General features: G+C 41.1%; 1 protein-coding gene across 2 annotated transcripts in view; it reads right to left on the bottom strand.

Annotated features, from left to right (window-relative positions):
* Positions 1-21,974, bottom strand: part of PRKCA (protein kinase C alpha) — a 490,096-nt gene extending 468,122 nt beyond the window's left edge. For both annotated transcript variants that reach the window (XM_003417295.4, XM_023556975.2), the window contains exons 1-2: positions 21,740-21,974; positions 18,868-18,899 (exon numbers count right to left, since the gene is read on the bottom strand). In XM_003417295.4, the coding sequence (XP_003417343.1) occupies positions 18,868-18,899; positions 21,740-21,912 (205 nt within the window). In that variant the 5' untranslated portion in view covers positions 21,913-21,974. The remainder of the gene's footprint in view (positions 1-18,867; positions 18,900-21,739) is intronic.
* Between the last annotated feature and the right edge of the window lie 243 nt (positions 21,975-22,217).

The following is a 22,217-nucleotide window of genomic DNA, read 5'->3' as shown; positions in this document are numbered from 1 at the left end:
CATGGGATTGCCATGAGCCGGCATCTACTTGACGGCAACGGGTCCGGTTAAGTTATATAACTCACGAGCATGTAAAGTTATGAAGGCGTCTTAAAAACTATAGGACTCAGGTTGGACATGAGTTTGATCAATCAAGACTCTGGATCCAGCTGCCAATTTTCAGAAAATATAGAGGAATATGAAAACATGATGAATTGTACTACGCAAGTACAATCAGCATAATTCTGACTGTCAGAAATGCTACAAGTCCAACAACCCAGGTTCTCCCCAGATAAATTATAAGAAGGGGATGGAGGAGGAACTTGCAGATTAAAAGAAATTTAAAGGACCTTTCCAATTATTTTTGAATGTGCAAGATTAAACAGTAGAGTCTAAGGATAAACATCTGGATGATAAAACTTAAAAGAAATCTAATGAAGTGAAGAATCTAAAAGTCATGATAATGGTTACTTTAGAGGGAAGATGAGGTACATGGAGGATTGGCCAAGGTCTAGTACTTGAAGTGGGTGGGCTACAGCAATACTGGCCTTATGATAATTCATTAATTTTTGTGTGGTTTTCCTCTCTCTGTGGTTTATCTCAGAATGAAAAGTTTTAAAAATATGATCCAATTTTACTCCCTGAGGATGCTCTAAAGCTATACTCAGCAACATGGTAGCCAGCAGCCACATGTGGTCATTTAAACTTTAATAAAAATAAATAAAATAAAAAATTCAGTTCCACATTTCAAGTGCTTAACAGATTATAGAACATTCTCGTCATCATCTAATGTTCTACTGGGTAGCACTAGCATAGAGAATAACAAGCGTGGTTTCCCAGATCTCTGAAGCTCCTGCAACCCCTGGCTCATTACTCCGTAAGAGACCAAGTAAATAAATGAGGTCTTTGAGCTTCAATGAATTTCAGTTTCATTACCTGGCTTATAAATAAGATCCCCCCCATAGAAGCAATATAAATTCATAATAGCAACCACCCAGCAACTACTCTGACCAAAAGGCTGACTCCACCCAGAGTGGCATTACTCCAAATCAACTAACAATAAAAAAAAAAAAAAGGAGTGGTCCAATTTGTTCTCAAGTAAGACATTTTATTTCACCAGTGCATGATAAGAAACACTACACTCATACAACTATGACTCAAAACTATTACCTCCAAGACTAAGAAAAAATAACTAAATGCAGTATGGGATCCTGGATAGGACTCTGGAACAGAAAAAAAAAAAAGGCACAGGTGAAATAAAAAAAAAAAGTCTGTAGTTTAAAAATAACACAACAATGTTAATTTCCTACTCTTGGTAATTGTACTATGGTTATCTTAGATGTTAACATTGGGGGAAGGTGGGTGAGAGATACATGGAAACTATACCATTCTTCCAACTTTTCTGTAAGTCTAAAATCAGTTCAAAATAAAAAGTTTTTTTTTAAAAAAAAACCTATTTCCTCCAAATATTTAAGAAAAAGACTGATGAGAAGAAAGTCTTCAGTTACAGTCAAGGACGGCTTGATCACTTCTGAATAAGATGTAGTTGATATGAGTCTGAGTTCCTGGAAAAACTGCAAGTGTTCCCACCCCCCTCCCCGCAACCATCAAAGAGTTTTCCAGAAAAATGAGTTGAATTATTTGAAAAGGAAGCCTAGTATTCAAGGCAGGTGATAACTCCCATCTAGCACACAAAGAAGCAATAAAGAAGTTGACACGAAAGCTGTCCACCCTTAGCATGAGTTGTCTCAAAAACTTTCAAAATTACCCATGCATATCAAATTAGCAGTAATAATTTCTGATTTATAAGTCCCTAATTTAGCACATGATTCAAAGACTTGGAGCAATAAAGAATGTTCAAGAATACTACAGGGAAATTTACCAAGGGAAAAAAAGAATCATTGATTGGACTTATTTTTAAAGCAACTTGGAAATTCAGTACACGAAGCACAATGTCTAAAAAGAACAATTATAACAAGATTTTTATTTTGTGTGTCATTATAGATAGTAAATATTGGGGGGGAAAAAAAAAAAACCTGTTGCCATCGAGTCGATTCTGACTCATAACGACCCTATAGGACAGAGTAGAACTGCCCCATAGGGTTTCCAAGAAGTGGCTGGTGGATTTGAACTGCCAGCCTCTTGGTCTGCAGCCAAGCTCTTAACCACTGTGCCACCAGGGCTCCAAATATTGAAAAAAGTGTACATAATTATCCATGCAAAGGCATTCAACTGTGTGGATCATAATAAATTATGGAAAACATTGTGAAGAATGGGAATTCCAGAACACTTAATTGTGCTCATGAGGAACCTTTACATAGGTCAAGAGGCAGTTGTTCAGACAGAACAAGGGGATACTGATTGGTTTAAAGTCAGGAAAGGTGTGCGCCAGGGTTGTATTCTTTCACCATAGCTATTCAATCTGTATGCTGAGCAAATAATCCGAGAAGCTGGACTATATGAAGAAGAACGGGGCATCAGCACTGAAGGAAGACTTATAAAACAACCTGTGCTATGCAGATGACACAACCTTGCTTGCTGAAAGTGAAGAGGACTTGAAGCCCTTACTGATGAAGATCAAAGACCACAGCCTTCAGTATGGATTGCACCTCAACATGAAGAAAATAAAAAGCCTCACAACTGGACCAATGAGCAACATCATGATAAACGGAGAAAAGACTGAAGTTGTCAAGGATTTCATTTTACTGGGATCCACAATGAACGGCCATGCAAGCAGCAGTCAAGAAATCAAAAGACGCATTGCATTGGGTAAATCTGCTGCAAAGGACCTCTTCTAAGTGCTGAAGAGCAAAGATGTCACCTTGAAGACTAAGGTGCGCCTGACCCAAGCCATGGTATTTTCAATCACATCACATGCATGTGAAAGTTGTACAATGAATAAGGAAGACCAATGAAGAATTGATGGCTTTGAATTGTGGTGTTGGCAAAGAATATTGAATATACCATGGACTGCCAGAAGAACGAATAAATCTGTCTTGGAAGAAGTACAACCAGAATGCTCTTTAGAAGCAAGGATGGTGAGACTGCGTCTTACATACTTTGGACATGTTGTCAGGAGGGATGAGTCTCTGGAGAAGGACATCATGCTTGGCAAACTACAGTGTCAGCGGAAAACCCTCAACGAGGTGGACTGACACAGCGGCTGCAACAATGAGCTCAAGCATAACGATTGTAAGGATGGCGCAGGACCGGGCAGTGTTTCATTCTGTTGTACACAGGGTCACTATGAGTCAGAACCGACTTGACGGCACCTAACAACAACAACAACAATTATCCATGTTTAATTTGTTCTTATCTGTTTTTATCTTCAACTGTCATTTTGTACATTTTGTGTGTTTATTTTCTGTATCTCTAGTTCCAAGAACAGACCCTCAAATCAACAACACTTGACTTATGTATTTGGCTTGTACAATTGTCCAGAAATCATTTTAAATCTAAGCTGGGGTTATCTACACTATAGAAGACAAAACCACCAAATAATAAACATTTAATCACCCTTTGAATCTTGTTTAAGGGGCTAATAAAAATATTTACATTCGCAGATTAACTGTACATTAGTTGGTTTGTATGCATATAATTTAGGTAATATATAAAATGCAAAGTCATCTCTGATATAATCTCTCATCAATGGAAGATCAACGGTAGACTAAGAAACACAAAGGGTGTAGCCTATACTCAAAGAATCATAAGAGAGTTAAAATTAGAAAAACAAAGGCTAACGAAAAAATAAATTATAGAAGAACCTTGCCCATGGATTTTTATCCAATACAAATTCCAAAGTCTTAAGAATGTTTATACAATATTTTCAGCAAGTCTTTATATATTATTACCAGACTATTAATCTATAAATTATGAAAGCTAAACATACAATCCTTATTTACTCAGTAAAACTCTTAGTCTTTAGAGCAAGATACCTATTTGTCTCTAAAAGGCACTGCTGCCATTTTCCGAAAACAAATATGAGGAACCCATTGCCTGCTTTATTTGTATGCTTCCTTATACCTTTTCTATTTTTAATATAGTTGAATGGACACCTATACTCAATGGCAATAGCCCCAATATTCAAGACTACGGAGTGCAGTAAATCCAAAGGTTTATGAGCTACCAGAAGGCAGAAAGGTGTCACCATGGACACAGTGTCACTATATGGGGGTTGATGGCTGGAGTTTCAGGTGGTCACTCTCTTGTAGTTATAGCAGGTCACTTAACACTCATGGCCAAGTTCCAGAGCTGTAAATTCATGGACCTAGGCTACACCATCTCTACAGTCCTTTCGTGGCTTTTCCTGACCCTGTGACCATGGGGTTCACCAAGGAGGCCAGAAAAGGTTAGTATTTAAATGTATATGAATTCAGATTATATTAACCTTCATTTAAGCAGAAGCATATTTTTGTCATATATGAATATATCATACACAAAAAACAAAAATTCTCACAACCGGACCAATAAGCAACAACACGATAAACAGAAAAAAAGGTTGAAATTGCCAAAGGTTTCATTTTACTTGGATCCACAATCAATACCCATGAACGCAGCAGTTAAGAAATCAAAAGACTTATCGCACTGGCCAAATCCACTGCAAAAGACCTCTTTAAAGTGTTGAAAAGCAAAGACGTCACCTTGAAGACCAAGGTGCACCTGACCCAAGCCACCTCATATGCGTGCAAAAGCTGAGCGATGAATAAGGAAGACTGAAGAAGAATTGATGCCTTTGAATTGTGGTGTTGGCGAAGAATACTGACTATACCATGGACTGACAAAAGAACAAACAAATCTCTCTTGGAACAAGTACAGCCAAAATGCTCCTTAGAAACAATGATGGTAAGGCTACATCTCATATACTTTGGACATGTTATCACGAAGGATCAGTTCATGTAGAAGGACATTGTGCTTGGTGAAGTAGAGGGTCAGTGAAAAAGAGGAAGACCCTCAATGAGATGGATTAACGCAGTGGCTGCAACAACGGACTTAAGCATAACAATGATTGTGAGGATGGCGCAAGACCGGCAGTGTTTTGTTCTGTCCGCTTCAGTGGCGCTTAACAACAACAACAGTGAATATATCGTAACTTAAGCAATATTAAACCCAATGTTTTAAAAAGAGCTACCCAGGTTCTTTTTTTAGTGACCGAAAGCTTTACCCACCCCACATGACTATATTCTACTACTTAAAAAAAAATTTTTTTTTTTAATTCTAAGAGAAAAGTCTCTACCTAGTTTCAGGCTATTAGGATAAAATATGCAGAATATCGAGTAAAATCTGGCATAAAAGGGACATATGAAAATGCAAGCAAAAACCAAAAGTTAAGGGTCCACTTGGTAATTCTGGGATAAGATGTAGGCCTTCAATAATTCACCCACGGTGTATGGTCAGCCAAAAGCATCCTGTTAACAAGTGATGCTATCAAAATTAATATCTGAATGCTTTATTTTTCCAGAGTTTACACTTCAAATTAAAAATAAAACATCATGAAAAGCATTAATATTATACCTCTAATTATAATAATTGAAAAATTAAACTAAAAAGCCCAGAGCCTCACCCGGTAAGTTATCTTTCGATCTTTATTACCTTTACCGAAATTATTCTCTCCCAGCATTTCATTGGATTCATTCAGACAACTAGGCAAGTCTTAACCATAGCAACCCTTCCGGCTCCAAAGCAATAATTAATCTTTATAAAATGTAATTTTGCAAGTTAATTTGCATCAAATGAGCACAGAGCCCTGGTGGCTAAGAGCTATGGCAAGCTACTGTTTTTACGCTTTTTAGCTACGCTACCCAAAAAAGGTCGGCAGTTTGAATCCACCAGGTGCTTCTTGGAAACCCTAAGATGCAGTTCTACTCTGTCCTATAGGGTCGCTATGAGTCGGAATCGACTCCACGGAACCGGGTTTGGGTTTTTTTTTTTTTTTTGAGCACAGATGCAGCTCGATACCAGCAGGTGCTTTGTTTTGCAATTAAGCAAAAAAGGGAAAAGGAGAATAATGCATCTATCAGCCTTTGCCCCTAACCTTGAATTTGGAGCTAAAAAAATAAAAATCAGTCCTGTGTGCTTCTGAACTGTTTATAATTAATGATAATCTGAATTTAAAAAAAAAAAAAACCAAACCCACTGCCGTCAAGTCTATTGCAACTCACAGAAACCCTATTGAACAGATTAGTACTGCCCCCATAGGGTTTCCAAGGAGTGCTTGGTGGATTCGAACTGCTGACCTTTTCAGACATACAAAATATAAAGCCTCATTTTTAAATAAAAACAGATACATGCTAAAGAAGTTTTCCATTGTAACAACTCACGCAGGTTGAAGAAACTAATGTGAAACTAAAAACATAAAAATCACTTTAGTGATCACTGTTTGAACAAACTCAGCATGTCAAAGAATTAGATTTATTCAAAAGAAAACTCCAAAATTATTGTTCAGCAAATGATTCACAACACAATTATTTTACTCTGTAACCCACCTATTAAATTTTAAATCATCCACACAAAACTTTTCACAATTAAAACAACTGCACTGAGAAAAACACCTTTATATTTAGAAAATAAGAAAGCATGTTTTCAACTCCTCGCTACAATGCACTTACCAATCAAGCTGCAATATCTAAAATTCAAAAAATGGGTAGTTTTTTTTTTTACATTTTAAGACAGTCTCTTCATTTCAGGTGTATAGTTGCATGCATTAATTCAACAAAAGGAGGAAAATAATTTAAGCTCATTCACTGTCATTTATCATCAAGACAAATCAGAACAGAAGCTAACAGAAGCCTTTACAAGAAAGTGCCAAGATCTCTTGAATCAATGAAAGCTTTATTCTAATTACAACAAACAGTATCACAAATCATACTTTATCAAAAAACCTAGGGAAAAGTAAAAGAAATGAAGAGATGAGTAAAAGAGACTGGCTACCTGTCCACACAGCTTCAGATACTAAAAAACTACTGCAATTAAAACACAGCCATTTACAAATCAGAGCCCCTGGGTGGAGCAAACAGGAAATCAGAGCCCCTGGGCGGGGGAGTTAACGCATTCAGATACTAACCAAAAGGCTGGAGGTTCAAGTCTACTCAGAGGTAAAAAAAAAAAAGATCTACTTCCAGAAAATCAGCCAATGAAAACCCTATGGAGCAAGCACAGCTCTACCCTGTCATACATGTGGTCGCCACGAGTTAGATTCAAGTGGACGGCAACTGGTTTTTTACTTACTACATCTGCCTGGTTTCAAATGGCCACTCTCCTATGAACCAGATGAGTGACACTGGGCAAGTTACTCCTCTCTGCCCCAACTTCCCCTCCTGCGTATGGCGGGGGGCGGAGGGGTAGGGGGTACAGTAATGCCAGGTATCCAGCGGGTAAGTACATTCAGCATAGTAGCAGCATTATATGAACTTTCATTTTGTAAATCTGAAGCCCAGATTTACATTCCAATCTAGGGCACGAGTACTCTGCAGCGCCCCTCTCCAGCTCTTTCTGATCCTGGCTGTGACACAGTAAGCTAAGTGCCATGGAGAAGAAAGAAGTACCTACTGAGGGTGGACCAGAAATTCTGACTGAATAAAGCAGTCAGCAAGTTTTAAAATAGAAAGTGCCGCTGATTTTAAATATGTAAATATTGCCTTCATTATTTCGCCTCTTAATGTGCATAAGCATATCTAGCAGAAATCAGTGCAGCACACCCAGTCATGAAACTTCCACGCTATAAGGCCCTACGTTTCCAACACGATGCTGTCATCAACGTTCCCAGCGTTAGTATAGTACAGAACTAGAATAGGATCAAAGCAGAACATTTTTTAAAAGCAAGATGTTGCGCTTCCAAGCATAAATTCCATGTATCATTTACAAGGAGATACTTCAGTCTCCTGCATTTGCAACATTTTTCAGAAAAATGAACATGACATAAAAATAAAAACAAAAAGAAGAAACAGGAGGAAATAATGTATTTCATACAAAAGAACAGTATGTGGAAAAGCATAAAATAGCTCCAGATACACATCTCCTATCTGTTCCCATAAACAGCACGGCCCCTCCTCCTGGTCTGTACATAAATAGCACGGCCCCTCCTCCTGGTCTGTACATAAATAGCACGGCCCCTCCTCCTGGTCTGTACATAAATAGCACGGCCCCTCCTCCTGGTCTATACGTAAATACCATGGCCCCTCCTCCCGGTCTATCTGTAAATACCATGGCCCCTCCTCCTGGTCTATATGTAAATAGCATGGCCCCTCCTCCTGGCCCGGCCTGGCCTGTCCATAAATAGCATGGCCCCTCCTTCTGATCTGTACATAAATAGCAGGGCCCTTCCTCCTGGTCTGTACATAAATAACATGGCTCCTCCTCCTGGTCTATATATAAATAGCATGGCCCCTCCTCCTGGTCTGTACATAAATAGCATGGCCCCTCCTCCTGGTCTATCCATAAATACCATGGCCCCTCCTTTGGTCTGTGTGTAAATTGCATGGCCCCTCCTCCTGGCCTATACATAAATAGCATGGTCCCTCCTGCTGGTCTGCTGGTAAATAGCATGGCCCTTCTTCCTGGTCTATAAATAAATAGCTTGGCTCCTCCTCCTGGTCTATACATAAATAGCATGGCCCCTCCTCCTGGTCTATACATAAATAGCATGGCCCCTCCTCCTGGTCTATATGTAAATAGCATAACCTCTCTTCCTGGTATGTATGTAAATAGCATGGCCCTGCTCCTGGTCTACATGTAAATAGTATGCCCTGCTCCTGGTCTATATGGCTCGCTGAATGTATGAGTCACTTGGATCCCTCTCTTCTTTTGCTCACCTGTTTCCTCAGTTTAGAATATCTTTCCCCATCTTCCCAGTGAAATGAAATGCTATGCATCCTACAAAGCCCAAATCAAAAGCCACCTCCCAATGGATTCAGAAAATTTCTACATCCTTCCCACAAGCTCCAACAGCCCCTATTTTGCTCAGTCTTTATTATGGTTAGCTGTTTTCATGCATGTCTTCCATGCTAGACTCTAAGCTCCCCTATGCTGGGTTTCCTGGCTCATGCCACCCAGTATCTAACACAAAAAAGATACAATGGACAGTCTACGTATCTGGCATAATCTCGCTATAGGCAGTAACCATGTAAGTGTTACTGAGTTGAGTAACTCCTCATTCTTCAATACCTCCACACATCAGGCAAACGGTGTAATTCAAGTCTGACACAACAAGGAAAGGGGGCTTGTGAGAGGCAGCAGAGCATGGGTGTTAAAAGCATGAATTCTGGACTCAGGCTACCAGGGTTTAAACCTCAGAAACACCATTTTTAAATTATGTGACCTGAGGTTACTAAACCTTTTTGTGCTTTAGTTTCCTCATCTGTAAAATGGGGATAACAATACTGCTTACCTCTTCAGAGTCACTGTGAGGGTCAAATGAGTTAATCCAGGTGCTTAGAACAGCATCTGAGATTAAGCACTACAGTGTAGGGAGAAGCCCTGGTGTGCAGCGGTTAAGCACTCAGCTGCCAACCATAAGGTTGGCGGTTCGAACCCACCAGCCGCTCCATGGGAGAAAGTTGTGGCAATCTGCTCCTGTAAAGACCGCAGCCTTGGAAACCCTATAGGGCAGTTCTACGCTGTTCTATAGGATCGCTATGAGTCGGAATCAACTCAATGGCAATGAATTTGGGTTTCTGGTTTAAGCCAAAGAAAGGCTGCAACCACAATGGCAAGGAGTAAAAATGGAACTCTCATGTCCCCCATTCCAGATGATTCAAAAAAACCCATTGCCACCAAGTCAATTTCGACTCATGGTGACCCAACAGGACAGAGTAGAACTGCCCCCATAGGGTTTCGAAGGCTGTAATCTTTACAAAAATAGACTGCCACATCTTTCTCCAGGGGAGCAGCTGGTGGGGTGGAACCTCGGATCTTTCTGTTAGCAGCCAAGCTCCTTCACTGAGGCTTACAGAGTTAGGTAATCATCGTAATAGAATTTTGCTCTCAGAATTCAGCGGTTAACTGGAGTCCCTTCTACCTAATCTCTCCTCCAAGTCTGTCCAAGTCTGAGCTACGCTTATTTATTAGAACCCATCTCTATTTCTACCCCCAAACTTATTTCCTAACTACCCACTGGAGCCACCCAGACAAGGTAGATGGATTTCGTATTTCTCAAAATACCGAAAATAAATATGTATAGATACTGGGAGGGAAAAACACAGCAGGTGAAGACTAATTGCCCTTATGCTGATCTTACTTTGTGGTTTAAGACTTGCTCTTAAATAATTCTTATACTATGCTGATAATTAATCAAGGCATTCCCCTCCATCCCATTCTTGATAGAAATCTATTTCCAGAAACCATTTTCAACTTTGTATAATAGAGGATTTTTTTTTTAATGCACTTTTAGCCATTTTGGCTAGATTTCACTGTTAGTACTATGCCCATACTGAAAAGTTCATGCATCAGGTTAAAGTCTAACATGAGGTTTCACGGTTTGGTTGAAAATAAGACCTGGAATAAAAGATCTGTCATGGAAACTCTGGCAGACAGATGAGGACGCTGCAGCTTTTAACCTTCTCCCTGTATCAGCGACAAATGTTCCGGCATTTCCTCAGCAGCATCAATCTTTCCTCTCCTTATATAAATCCCAGCTTTGTAAGTACCAGGAAAGTTTCCACTTGGCTCTGAAGAATGTTTTCTACAGAACTGTTAGAATTTGAACCCATGCTCCACCCCATCGGTCTGGGGACGTTCTCATGCTGGGGATGATATTCCATACTTCACAGGGTGGTTTTGGGATAAAAGTGTACAAAAGGCGAATGCTCCCAAAGGTCTGGCATATCATAGCATTTAATATTAGTTTTTCTTCCCTTCCATTAAGAAAAAAAAAAAAAAAACCTTTAAAGTGACTGTAATTCAGATACAAACTTTCTAATCTGGCACTTCTATCGCCTCCCCTCTCCGCTCCTCCTCACACCAAGGCTCAGGAAACTTTCAAGTACACATGTTTAAAACTATCAGAATCAATGAAGTTGAGTTACTACTCCCTCTGGAGCATGACAATCTGTTTCCAGCTATCAGTAACCTCAAAGTAAAACAGGGCATTTAGATGACCGTGATCGAACACATGTGCTAAAAGTTGGCTTTAATTTTTCACCCTGTAACCCAAGACATTTCCCCCTCCTTGCTATGGCCCATAAAACACTCTTGATTTATTTGTGACAATTAGGTTCATTCCTGACACCTGGGCACTTCCCTAAAGCTGGGAGGTAGGCAATTAAGTGGTTTATTCCTTTTGGATTAATAGGTCTGACATTATACGTAACCCATTATCGGTAAAAATTGGAATTTTCTGTTCTGTATTTTGAAGGATAACTACATTTAGCTTCACAGAATACTTTTTCTTAAGTCATGTGAAGATCTATCCTAGTTGATGAAACTCTGGATTATAAACTGGCCTTAAAAAAAAAAATAACGGGCAGGCAAAACTGATTGTGATCCTTCCGGTTACCCAAAATGGACCCCCAAAAAACCGCACTGCCGTCAAGTCAATTCCAACTCATAGTGACCCTACAGGAAAGAGTTGAACTGCCCCACAGAGTTTCCAAGGAGCACCTGGTGGATTCGAACTGCGGACCTACTGGTTAGCAGCCATAGCAGGGCTTCCTGGTTATGCACATTCATATCTCTCCCAATATTTATATATTCACACACCCAACAAATATTTACACAGTGTCTAATGAGCGCCAGGCACTGCATTAAACACTAGAGACACAAAGAGAAATGAGACTCAGCCCGTGCTTTCAAGGCTGGTAGAGGAAACAGTTTAGGGATTAATGAGACAGTGTGAAGGCACTATAATGGAGAAAGCATCCAGGAAGAAGGGACGGTGGGTTGAGAAGGGCCCGAGGTAGGCTTTAGGCTAGGACCCATAGGTGAAACAGGTGTTATGTGGGCGGGAAGGGGGCTGAAGGAGGGAAAACTTAAGATTTGTAAACTGCAATGTATTCAGGATGGCTGGAGGACGGAGAGAAGGAAGTGGCCTTAGGCTGAGTCTGAAGAAGCAGGGAGGGGACAATTCATTAAGGGATGTAAAGTGCCCTACTGAGGAGCTGGACTTCATCCTAATAGGAAAGCTCTGAAGCTAAGGCCATTTTGAAAACAGGACACTCTGACCTTGGTGGATCAGTGGTTAAGCACCTGGTTGCTAACTGAAAGGTCAGCGATTCGAACACACTAGCTGCTTCAAAGGAGAACAATGTGGCAGTCTGCTTCCATAAAGATTAGTCTTGGAAACCCTATGCGGCAGTTCTACTCTGTCCTATAGGGTCACCAGGAGTCAGAATCAACTGGATGGCAACTGGGATGCATGAAGGAAACAACTGAGCAAGCTAGGGGTTAATGCCTCTAGAAACTTAGAGTTGAATGACATCATCCGGGAGAGTAAAACAAGCATCGGAGGGTAATAAATCACTTCATCATAAAATTAAAGAAAAAGAAACATAAATGTCAGGTTCAACTGCAAAAATACTGAGTAGGCTTCCACCACCGACTATTAGGATGAATAACCACCCCGTGCGCTGCAGCATCAGCTTCTGGCGAGACGTACGTGTGCGTGAATAAAATAACTGACAAAATACTTTCATTGAAAGTACTGAGTGAAAGAGTCACCATTCAGAAAACCATTCACCAGAAATCATTTCGTGACAAGTCTATACCACCAATGGGAATACACAACACTAGCTGCGTTCATGTGTCCCTTACTCTTAACAACTATTAACGCATTTTCATGGAGAAAAACAAAACTGTATTGAAAAGCAGTCTTAAGTGCCCACTCCACCTCACTTACCTCAGGCATTACAGGCAATTTCACCTTTGAGAATGAAATTATGCTCAACTTGACTTTAGTGCCAAACCTTCAGAGTCTACATTTACATAACTCTTCCATGGATTTTGTCATTTGGGGACTGAAAATAATCCAGAAAGGTTCATCTACAGTTAACATAGCCTCTAATTTTAGAATGGGTAACCAATGAGAAATGGGATACCAGGTTTTTTATCACCATTTTGAAGACAAAGGATGATGGGATATTTCAGCACCAACCCTACAAACCAAGGGGCAGCCTGAGGTCACTGAGAGTTTAGGAGTGGTCCATCAGTGCACGGACTAGACAAATACTCTGTCAAAGCTGGCCTACTGTACAATTCTGCCCAACTCAGACCTCAGCTCTCCTCTATCTCTTGGCACTCGGTGTCCACGCTATATGGCTCCCAGTACCTTTGTGACCTATGACCACAAAACTGGACATCCCTTTTCTGAAAGGCAGCCAACCTAATCCCCGCTCCCCCCTTTCTGCTTGCAGGTCACCCTCCCTTAAATCAGCCTTGTTTTCTAGAATTCCTCAGCTCATGCAGCCAAGAGGGCCTTATTCCTTTTTCTTCTTCTCCCCACAAATGACAACTTTCACTCTTAGGGAAGAAATACAGCACACAGTCCTGCTCAGGTAGACCAATGGAAATATGTCTCCTCAAACAGGCCTTCAGAATGAAATGTCATCAGCAAAGCAGAAGAGGCACTGATTTTTAACCATTAACTACTAAGAACTACAGCACTTGAGTTGGAGTCACAGGTTAAGTAGAATATTTGGTGTGCTCTTAGCAGGGAAATATTCTGAGATTCAAAACCACTTCACTGTGGCTTTACTGAAAGTGTATAAACGTGAATTAATTCCCTACAGTTCTCTCAACATCCGGTGTTGATCATTCAGAGCCAAGAGGCCCCTGCTGACCACAGTTATGGGCAGAGCTTGATCCTCAGGTGGTCTCTTTAGGGTCTCTTAACTGAAGAGCCTGAGTTAGTACATTTGAATTTGTGATAGTCAACAAAAGAAAAGAATAGGAAAAGCAGGAAAAACATGCCAAGGTTAACCAGATATAAAAAAAACTATGTAAGTAACTATTGGGCACTTCAAATAAGCAGGCCACATTGTGAGAAGCTGTTTCTACCACTGTAATTAGAGAAACGCATGGGTCTTACTCTGACAAGGAAAAACGTTGCACTTTTCCAGCAGGGAAAGTAAGAGGTAACGGTGTTTAGGCTACGCTGCCCGGAGGAAGAGAATAAGTGAACGTGCCATCTGAGCGGTAAGGTGGATCGTTCTGTTTATATGACGACTGCTTTTCTAAATCAGCCGATGCAGGACAGAAATAACCGGCTAGAGCCAGACCTTCCAGGTGGAATCTGAATTTCATCAATGACTAGGCCAGACAAGTCTACTCCTCTTGCTCCCCCTCTTTTCTATGAAAAAAATATGAGCAATGACCAGCTCTCTGCTAGCCTCAAGGAGCTGAAATAAGCACTAAGTAGATCAAACCGACGAACAGTGTTAAACTGAACAAAAAGTAAACTCGAGTCATATAACAAGGGTCATTTCAGAGTTACAACAAAATGAGCCTGTCTTTATCTCTAACGGCTTTAAGGAAAAATGCTCTAGGGCCTCTAGCCCCACTGCGCATTCTTCTCTTCTTCCCACATTTCAGGCCCTGGCTTTCACTACTGCACGCAGTAAATTCTCACGAGATCCTCCCGTGTTACTTGCCCTGGCAATATCAGTTTTCAGGGCTGTACACCTGTACGGCAATACAAATAAGAATGACATAGAGTCCCTTAAGTGAAAGGCAAATAACCCTATAAACATCTCTCCAGAAAAGTCTGCTGCTTCACGAAGGGACAAATATCATATGATTCCACTTATATGAAATATCTAGGCTAGGCAAGTATACAGAGACCAAAGTTTATTAGTGATTGCCAGGGGGGAGTGGGAAGGGGGAAAAGAGTGACTCATTACTTAGGGGATACTGAGCTTCTGTTAAAAGTGATGGGAAAATTCGGAAATGGATAACAACATGATAAACGTAACTAATGTCACTGACTTATATACATGAAGAATACTGAAATGGCAAATGACTGGTTACATACATAGTTACCAAAAAAAAGGAAAGTTTGCTGCTTCCCTTTATGTTGTATCTGGGGGGAGGGAAGAAAAAGGAAATCACCTTAGTGCTTCATATCCTTGTAAAATATGATATTTCCTGTCACTATAGGCTTCTGAATGGCAGAGATTACAAATCCAGTTTTAAGAATGAAAAACTCATTTCTTTAGTTTTCTAACTTATCACTTACTAAGTAAAAGGAAGATGAATATTCTAGATCTAAAGCTGCATGAATACATGGCTATTATTCTCATTTGGAGCACATGCACCTCTCTAGTTTATAAATAAAGAAAATGAAAAGCAATACTTAGTAGCAGATACTTTATCTACTGACCAAAGCAACAGACTACATACTAATAACTAGAAGACGCTGCCTCCATCAGGTGACAAAACTCTGGTGTACAAGGAATACAAAAAGCAGCTGCAAACTCCAGCTGCCATCTCCAGAGGTTGTATTGCCAAAGGCATGGCTGAGAATGAGTTATTGCCACTCATTCTCCTGAATAAGAATGAGTCTCTAGCAAACAGAACCAAGATGAAAAAGTTAGAGAATATTAAGAGAAAACTTAAACATACTCTCAAATGGTCAGATGCTAAGGGAAAGATTAATTTTGAGGAGAGGGCCAAAACAGGAAAAGGAAAGTAACTGTAGGTTTCCCCTACTATCCGAAACTAGCGCATTCCTATGAAACCTAGCGCATTCCTATGAAACCTTTTGTAAGCCGAAACGGCATAAAGCAAAGAAGCAATTACCATTAATTTATATGGGGAAAAATTTTTGAGCATTCCCAGATCCAAAAAAATAACCTACCAAAGCATACCAAATAAACAGATAAGCACAAGTGCTCACAGACACAGTTCAAAGCTCTGGCAGCTTGACGCTTCATGTAGTTCCTGGGAAAGGAGCTGGCAATGCCACTCTCTCTGCTTGGGGTGCACAGTGCCTCTTTAATGGTTCACTGCAAAACAAACGCTCGACGCTATTTTTGCTTTTCGGCATTTTTCATAAAAGCAAAAATCCTCTTCTAATTTCTTTCGATTAGCAGAAACAGATGCTAACGTAGGTCTTTCATAAAACCAAAGTGGTGTAAAGTAAACTTTAGAAAAGCAGGGGATACCTGCATATTTGTGTGCTTGAAAAGCACTGTCCTCTGCTAACATGTCCTTCTCAATTAAGTGGCAACGAACAATAAAACATAATGGTTTTTTTTTTTTATATAGTGCCTATTAGAAGTCAGGAAACCCTGGTGGCGTAGTGGTTAAGTGCTACAGCTGCTAACCCAAGGGTCGGCAGTTCAAATCCGCCAGGCACTCCTTGGAAACTCTATGGGGCAGTTCTACTCTGTCCTATAGGGTCACTATGAGTCGGAATCAACTCAACGACGCTGGGTTTGTTTGTTTGTTTGTTTGTTTGTTTAGAAGTCAAATGCAGATGTCACATATTAAACAAAATGTAACAGGCAGATGATCTGTTACAAATAGATTTACATTTGAAAGGGTTTCTGTGAAGTAAAATTTTGTAAATGCATGAAGGGAACTCATCATGTAAAAAGATCTTAGGTGAAATTCTTCACCAAAGCAAAGAACAATGTATAAAGCACTTAGTCAAGTTCTTATTTGTCTGTTTTGGAGCTCTTGAATTTCAAGTATTAGGTAAAGTGAAGCAATTCATAGAACAAGTACAAAGAACTAAGACACATTTGAAAAAATACTGAAAAGAGACACCATTTTCACCTATCAAACTGGCATAAATGTAAAAGATTTACATTACCCAACACTGGCAGGAGTGAGGGAAAAGGGAGCACTCACATATATTAATATTGAAAATATTGGTATCTTTTGGCAGAGCAACTCAGGGGTACTCATTAATGATTAAAATGTACACATGTACACACACACGCACACGCACATGTGAGCCTACTTCCAGGTATCTATTGTAGAAATACCTACACTAGTGCTCAAGGATGTTCTCTGCAGCAGTATCTGTGCTAGTAAGAACTTAGTAACAATTGAAATATCCATCAACGGAGAAGTGGATGAATAAATCTGACACATCCACACATTAGCCATTAAACAGAGTAAAGCAGAACTGATGATTTGACGTGGACTGATAGACAATACACTCTGAGTGAAAAAGGCAAATTTAAAAAAACTTAGCTTAAAAATCAAGTTTAAAAAACTAAGTGTATGTGAGAGAGGGAATGAATGGATGCCTTAAATAGCAGTTGGCCCTGGTTAAAAAAATTTTTTTTCACTTTTTATTTTTTACATGGTATTTAAGAGATTATCAATCCATTAATCCACTAACAGTTCCAGAGATGCTCTCTAGGAGAAGCAATGCAGGACCATTTTGTAGTTTAATAATGCAGATACTCTATGATTTACAAAAAAAATCTGATCAGGCAAATAGGTCCAAGAGAGACCAACCTTATTCTGAATTCTTTTTATGCAGAAAATGGTAAGTTTTTAAAGTAACATGTCCTCTTTCTCTTAGAATGTAATATTATTTGAGAAAATTCAGTATTTTTCTTATAAGTTTCCAAGGCTTCCACTCAAAAACATTACCAAAAATAATAATAGACGTGAATCCCATTAGTCCAGAATCACAAAGTAACTTTACAACTTTAAACTTCCTAAAATCTAGTCTAGACCCAAGTCTTGCCTACAAATTTCAGGCTCACAACTTTGAGAACTGGAAAGAGCTGTGTCTTCCTTTTATCTTTTAGAGAAAGGCTGGTGCAATACGCCTTTCTCTTACTATTCTCTTTTTTATAAGACTACCCTTGATTTCCAAATACAACTCTCAGAATGATTTATTCAATGGGGCTTTAAGCACTCTATAAAAACATCTTGATGTAAGAAAGGTAGACTATTAATGAATAAGCACACCATAAAACAGCCCCGCCTAAAATACATTTAGAAGACGTATATAAGACAAGTTCACTCATTTAAAGCAGTTTTTAAAGGGTAACCAAATTACTACCACAATTTTAAAGTTGTAAAAAAGTACACATAGTGCCTTCTCTCTTTCTCTCCTTCATGTGCTTAACATTACACAGTATTAGGACAATATTTTCCAGGCTAGAATGTATTTTTCACTTGCCCTAATAATAAGCCTATGCCCAGATGGGAAATGCAACCAGAACTGAATAAACACAACATAGACGATGAACAGGAGAGCCAGAAGATGGGCTAATGAATCTGGGATGCCTACACAAGCTTGAAAGCATTAAGAAATTAAACAAAATGAATAGAAAGTATGAAAAGTTAAATACTGGATGGGTGGGAAATGCAACTACAGATCAGGGGAGAGGGTGGAATGGATTTCTTTTTTCAGGCAACAGATAGCATCGAACATGTTGTCAGATATCTAAGCTAAAGGAAAAGTGTGCCACACGGTAATACTGCAGGAATCAATCACTGAATTATCCATATACCTTTAAAACATGCCAACTTTGTTCTGGATGACAATCGGTAATCTACAGAAACAAAAACTTACTAAAATAATGTATGGCCCAAAATGAACCGCAATGAGTCCAACCCAAAGTATAGGTAAAACAGATGAACAAAAACAAAAGAGGAAGAACAAGAAAGAAAAGCCACATGAATACAAAGTGATTCCATTTTTTTCTTAACACCCACACAAAGACAGCAGTTTCTGAGAGGAATGTTCTCTGCAAAAAAATAAAATTAAAGGAATTTTTTTTTTCAATGAGAAAAAGACAGCTCTATATGCAGATTACTAGGCAAGACCATATGATTTTTTAAAGTCCCAAATGTACAGCCTTCATATTTCAAAAATCTTATCTAAATAACATATGTTTTGGGTCACAAAGAAAAGATGACTTAAAATATCATTCCTGTTTGGAATGCTTATTCATGTTGTATTTGAAAACAAATTCCAACATGGCAGCTTACCTTGGCACTGGAAGCCTTGTTTCCCAAACCCCCTGAAAAACAGAAACAAGAATAAAACATCTTAACATACTTCATGTGAGGCATATTTTAAGCAAGTTGTGTGGCAAATTATTCTATAAAGTTAAAAATTTGTCCACAACACCCAATGATTCAATAAGAAAAACACATGTAATATCGAATCAGATTACTGTATAAATTCAATTTAGGAAAAAAAAATCTACCTTGGCTGCAAAGGATCACTGAAAACTTCAATTAATCAAGTTTCTTTCCAATTTTTTACGCTATGTAATCAGCAGTTACATTTCAACAAAGAATATCACTGTACATTCACATACTTGAATATTGGCTACAATATTCAAGTCACAAAAAGGAGTTTATGGGAAAGGAGGAAGTGGCTTAATTTTGTTCCTAAAGACCAACTAAAAATCTCTTCTTCTCCCTAATGACGATGAAAAAGTGGCTCCACTGTGTGTTAGGAGCTTGTTTAAAATACTATGTGTCAAGAAATTAGCAAACAGCATCACTCTTTCAACATTTAATTTTGCCTTAAGGAGCCATATTTTACAAATAAAATAGCATTCCTATTACTTGCATTTGAGATGACCATGATCTAATTTTTACTGAGAACCAACAGCATTCAAAGCACATACAGAGACAATTTTGTTCTTGTAAGTTACTTCAGAGAATTTACTCTCTAAGGGGAGAACCCTGACATGGACATTAAACCGCAGACACCGTTCCACTAGAATGGACTGTATTACAATTTTTTCAGAAGGTTATTAGTCATAACCCCTTGCCTGACACAGCTTTTTAAGTTTACAAAGCACTTCACATACCTTTATAACCAACTTAGAGTCATCCCTCCAAAAAACATACCTAAATTCAAACGTTTAACTTTAAAATGTCAGTGCTTTAAGATTTAAGGGCCCATAGAAGCAATACTGAAAGAAAACGGAAAAATTAAAGCCACTGCTGAACAATTCCAGCATATGTTTTCCTGGAACCTCCAAGTGGTTGCTTTACAATTAAGTGGAGACATACAGAGATTATTCAGGGAGGGAGAATAAGGAGAGATCGTTATCTTCCACTTTGCAACACACCTGGTGACCTGGCCAGCCACATCGATTCTCAAGGGCCTGATCCCTCCAGACAACTGATAGTGGAAAGACATTAGCTGGCCTGGGTAGGCTGCAAGTCCCTTTTCTAACTTACTTAATTCCTGCAAAAGTAATCAACAGTCTGAGATAACTGTTCTCTTTTAACGGAATCTCACAGTCAAGAGAGGCTGAAGACCTCGCCTTAACTAAACGCAATGGCTTCTCTTTGCCCTGATGCTCCAAAAAGTTATTTTAAAAAGCCTTATCTACAATTACCTACTCTCTCGAGCACAACAGCTTCATATGCTGACTACCCCGGTGGAAAGCATTTACAGAGGTAGCTGTGCTTTTCATAAAAGTATACATTTGAGCTGATTTCTAAAAAGGAAGGGAAAAATTAAGCACGGAATTAACACCACGTTCATGGAACACGCCCTTTGAGATGTTTTTCTCCAGGAGTGATGGATTCGGACAGAGCCCTTCATAAGTTCTCCCTAGTGTCCCAACAAGATAAATATGTACACCACACAGTGGGCTGGTGGCTGAACAGTCACCCAGTGCAACTCCACCGAGGATGAGAGGAGGGAGCTAAGGAGCCCTAGCCTACACCCACAAACAAGCAGTAGAAGCACTGTGTCTGGCAAACTAAGAGAAAAACAAAACTACGGATCCCCAAACTGAAGAACCTGGAGTTCCTTCAGTTCTGGGTTTCTAGCCTTTTGGGGTGCCACAGACCTTTTGAAAACCAGATAAAGCTATAATTCTCTCACCTGAAAAAAAAATGCACATACACAGTTTCACTTAGTTCTACAGGATTCAGAGGCACCACCAACCCCCCTCCAGGCCCATCCACTTGTTAATTCCTCCCAAAGCCACAGGACCTTCAAGTTAAGAATACCTACTGTTCATTGGAAATGACCTGAACTTGGACACCTTGAGCGGTTACAGTATTTTTCTTAAATAAGGCCTCTGTCCTCATCAACAGGGTTACAGGTCCAATCTCGTGTCGACAGGGTCTATTTTAAATGACTCCCTCTGCCTTCTGCCATTTGCCGGCACTGTTTTAATTCCCCTTCCCCCATTGCAAGCTTTCAACAGTTTGCTGCCTCTCGACTTTCTCTCCGGGATCGCCTAGAAAAGTCAAAGTCTCTCCGTGCCCAGTAGATACCAGCTACAGTAGGCAGGGACTCAAGATTGCAGTAGAGTCCCAGGCCGATGGGAAGCACAAACACACACCCCCCGAACACACCCTGCCTGGCTCGCCAACAACTTGGATTGCGCGCAGCAATCGCCACGGCTCCCCGGTTACACTGGGGCGTGTTTCTCTGGGACACTCCGGCTCTCTGGATTTTCTTTTCTTCCCCTTTTGCTCACACCCCGCCAAAACCGCTGCCCCACGGTCTGAGCGCGGGGGGTTCTGGGGGGAGGCCACTGGCCCGGTGGAGGGGATCAATGTCACTGGCGCGCAGGGCCAGCCCTCCCTCCTGCGGCAGGGGGTGTGTGGCTGGACGGGGACTTCCCCGGGAGTCCGGCCCGCGTGTGTGTCAGTGGCCGGGACGGCCGGGCGCGCGCGAGTGTCATTCAGGGCAAGAGTTGGGACTCCCGCCGGCTCTCCAAGTTCCCCGAGCGAGTCAGCCCTGGGGTGGACGCGCCCGGACTGGGGGGCCCGAGCGCGGGTCCGCGGGAGACGGACTGGTCCCCAGCCCCAGGAGCCGCGAGCGGGTCCGGGGGTGCCCCGGAGGTGCCCGTCTTGCGCCCGGCCCGCGCGCACCTACCAGATGAAGTCGGTGCAGTGGCTGCAGAAGGTGGGCTGCTTGAAGAAGCGGGCGATGAATTTGTGGTCCTTCACCTCGTGCACGTTCTTCTGCCTCAGCGCCCCTTTGCGGGCGAACCGGTTGGCCACGTCCTGAGACGCCGTGGAGTCGTTGGACGGGAAAACGTCAGCCATGGTCCCCCCCAACCACCTCTTGCCTCCGCCGGGGAGCAGCAGCGGGGAGGCCGGGGGGCGGGGGCGGGGGCGGGCGGGGGAGAGGCGCGGGGCCGCGGAGACCCCGGGTTGGGGGCGCTGGCCGGCGGCCGGGGTCGCGGTGGCGGCTGCGGCCGGGCGGCGGCCAGGGAGAGTCGGGCTGGAGCAGCGCGGAGCGGAGCCGGAGCCGGAGCCGGAGCCGGAGCCGGAGCCGGAGCCGGAGCCGGAGCCGGAGCCGGAGCCGGAGCCGGAGCCGGAGCCGGAGCCGGAGCCGCTCGCTCGCTGCC

This window comes from Loxodonta africana, chromosome 18 (assembly GCF_030014295.1).
Source record: "Loxodonta africana isolate mLoxAfr1 chromosome 18, mLoxAfr1.hap2, whole genome shotgun sequence".
NCBI lineage: Eukaryota > Metazoa > Chordata > Mammalia > Proboscidea > Elephantidae > Loxodonta > Loxodonta africana.
This window is presented reverse-complemented; position numbering and strand designations above follow the sequence as displayed.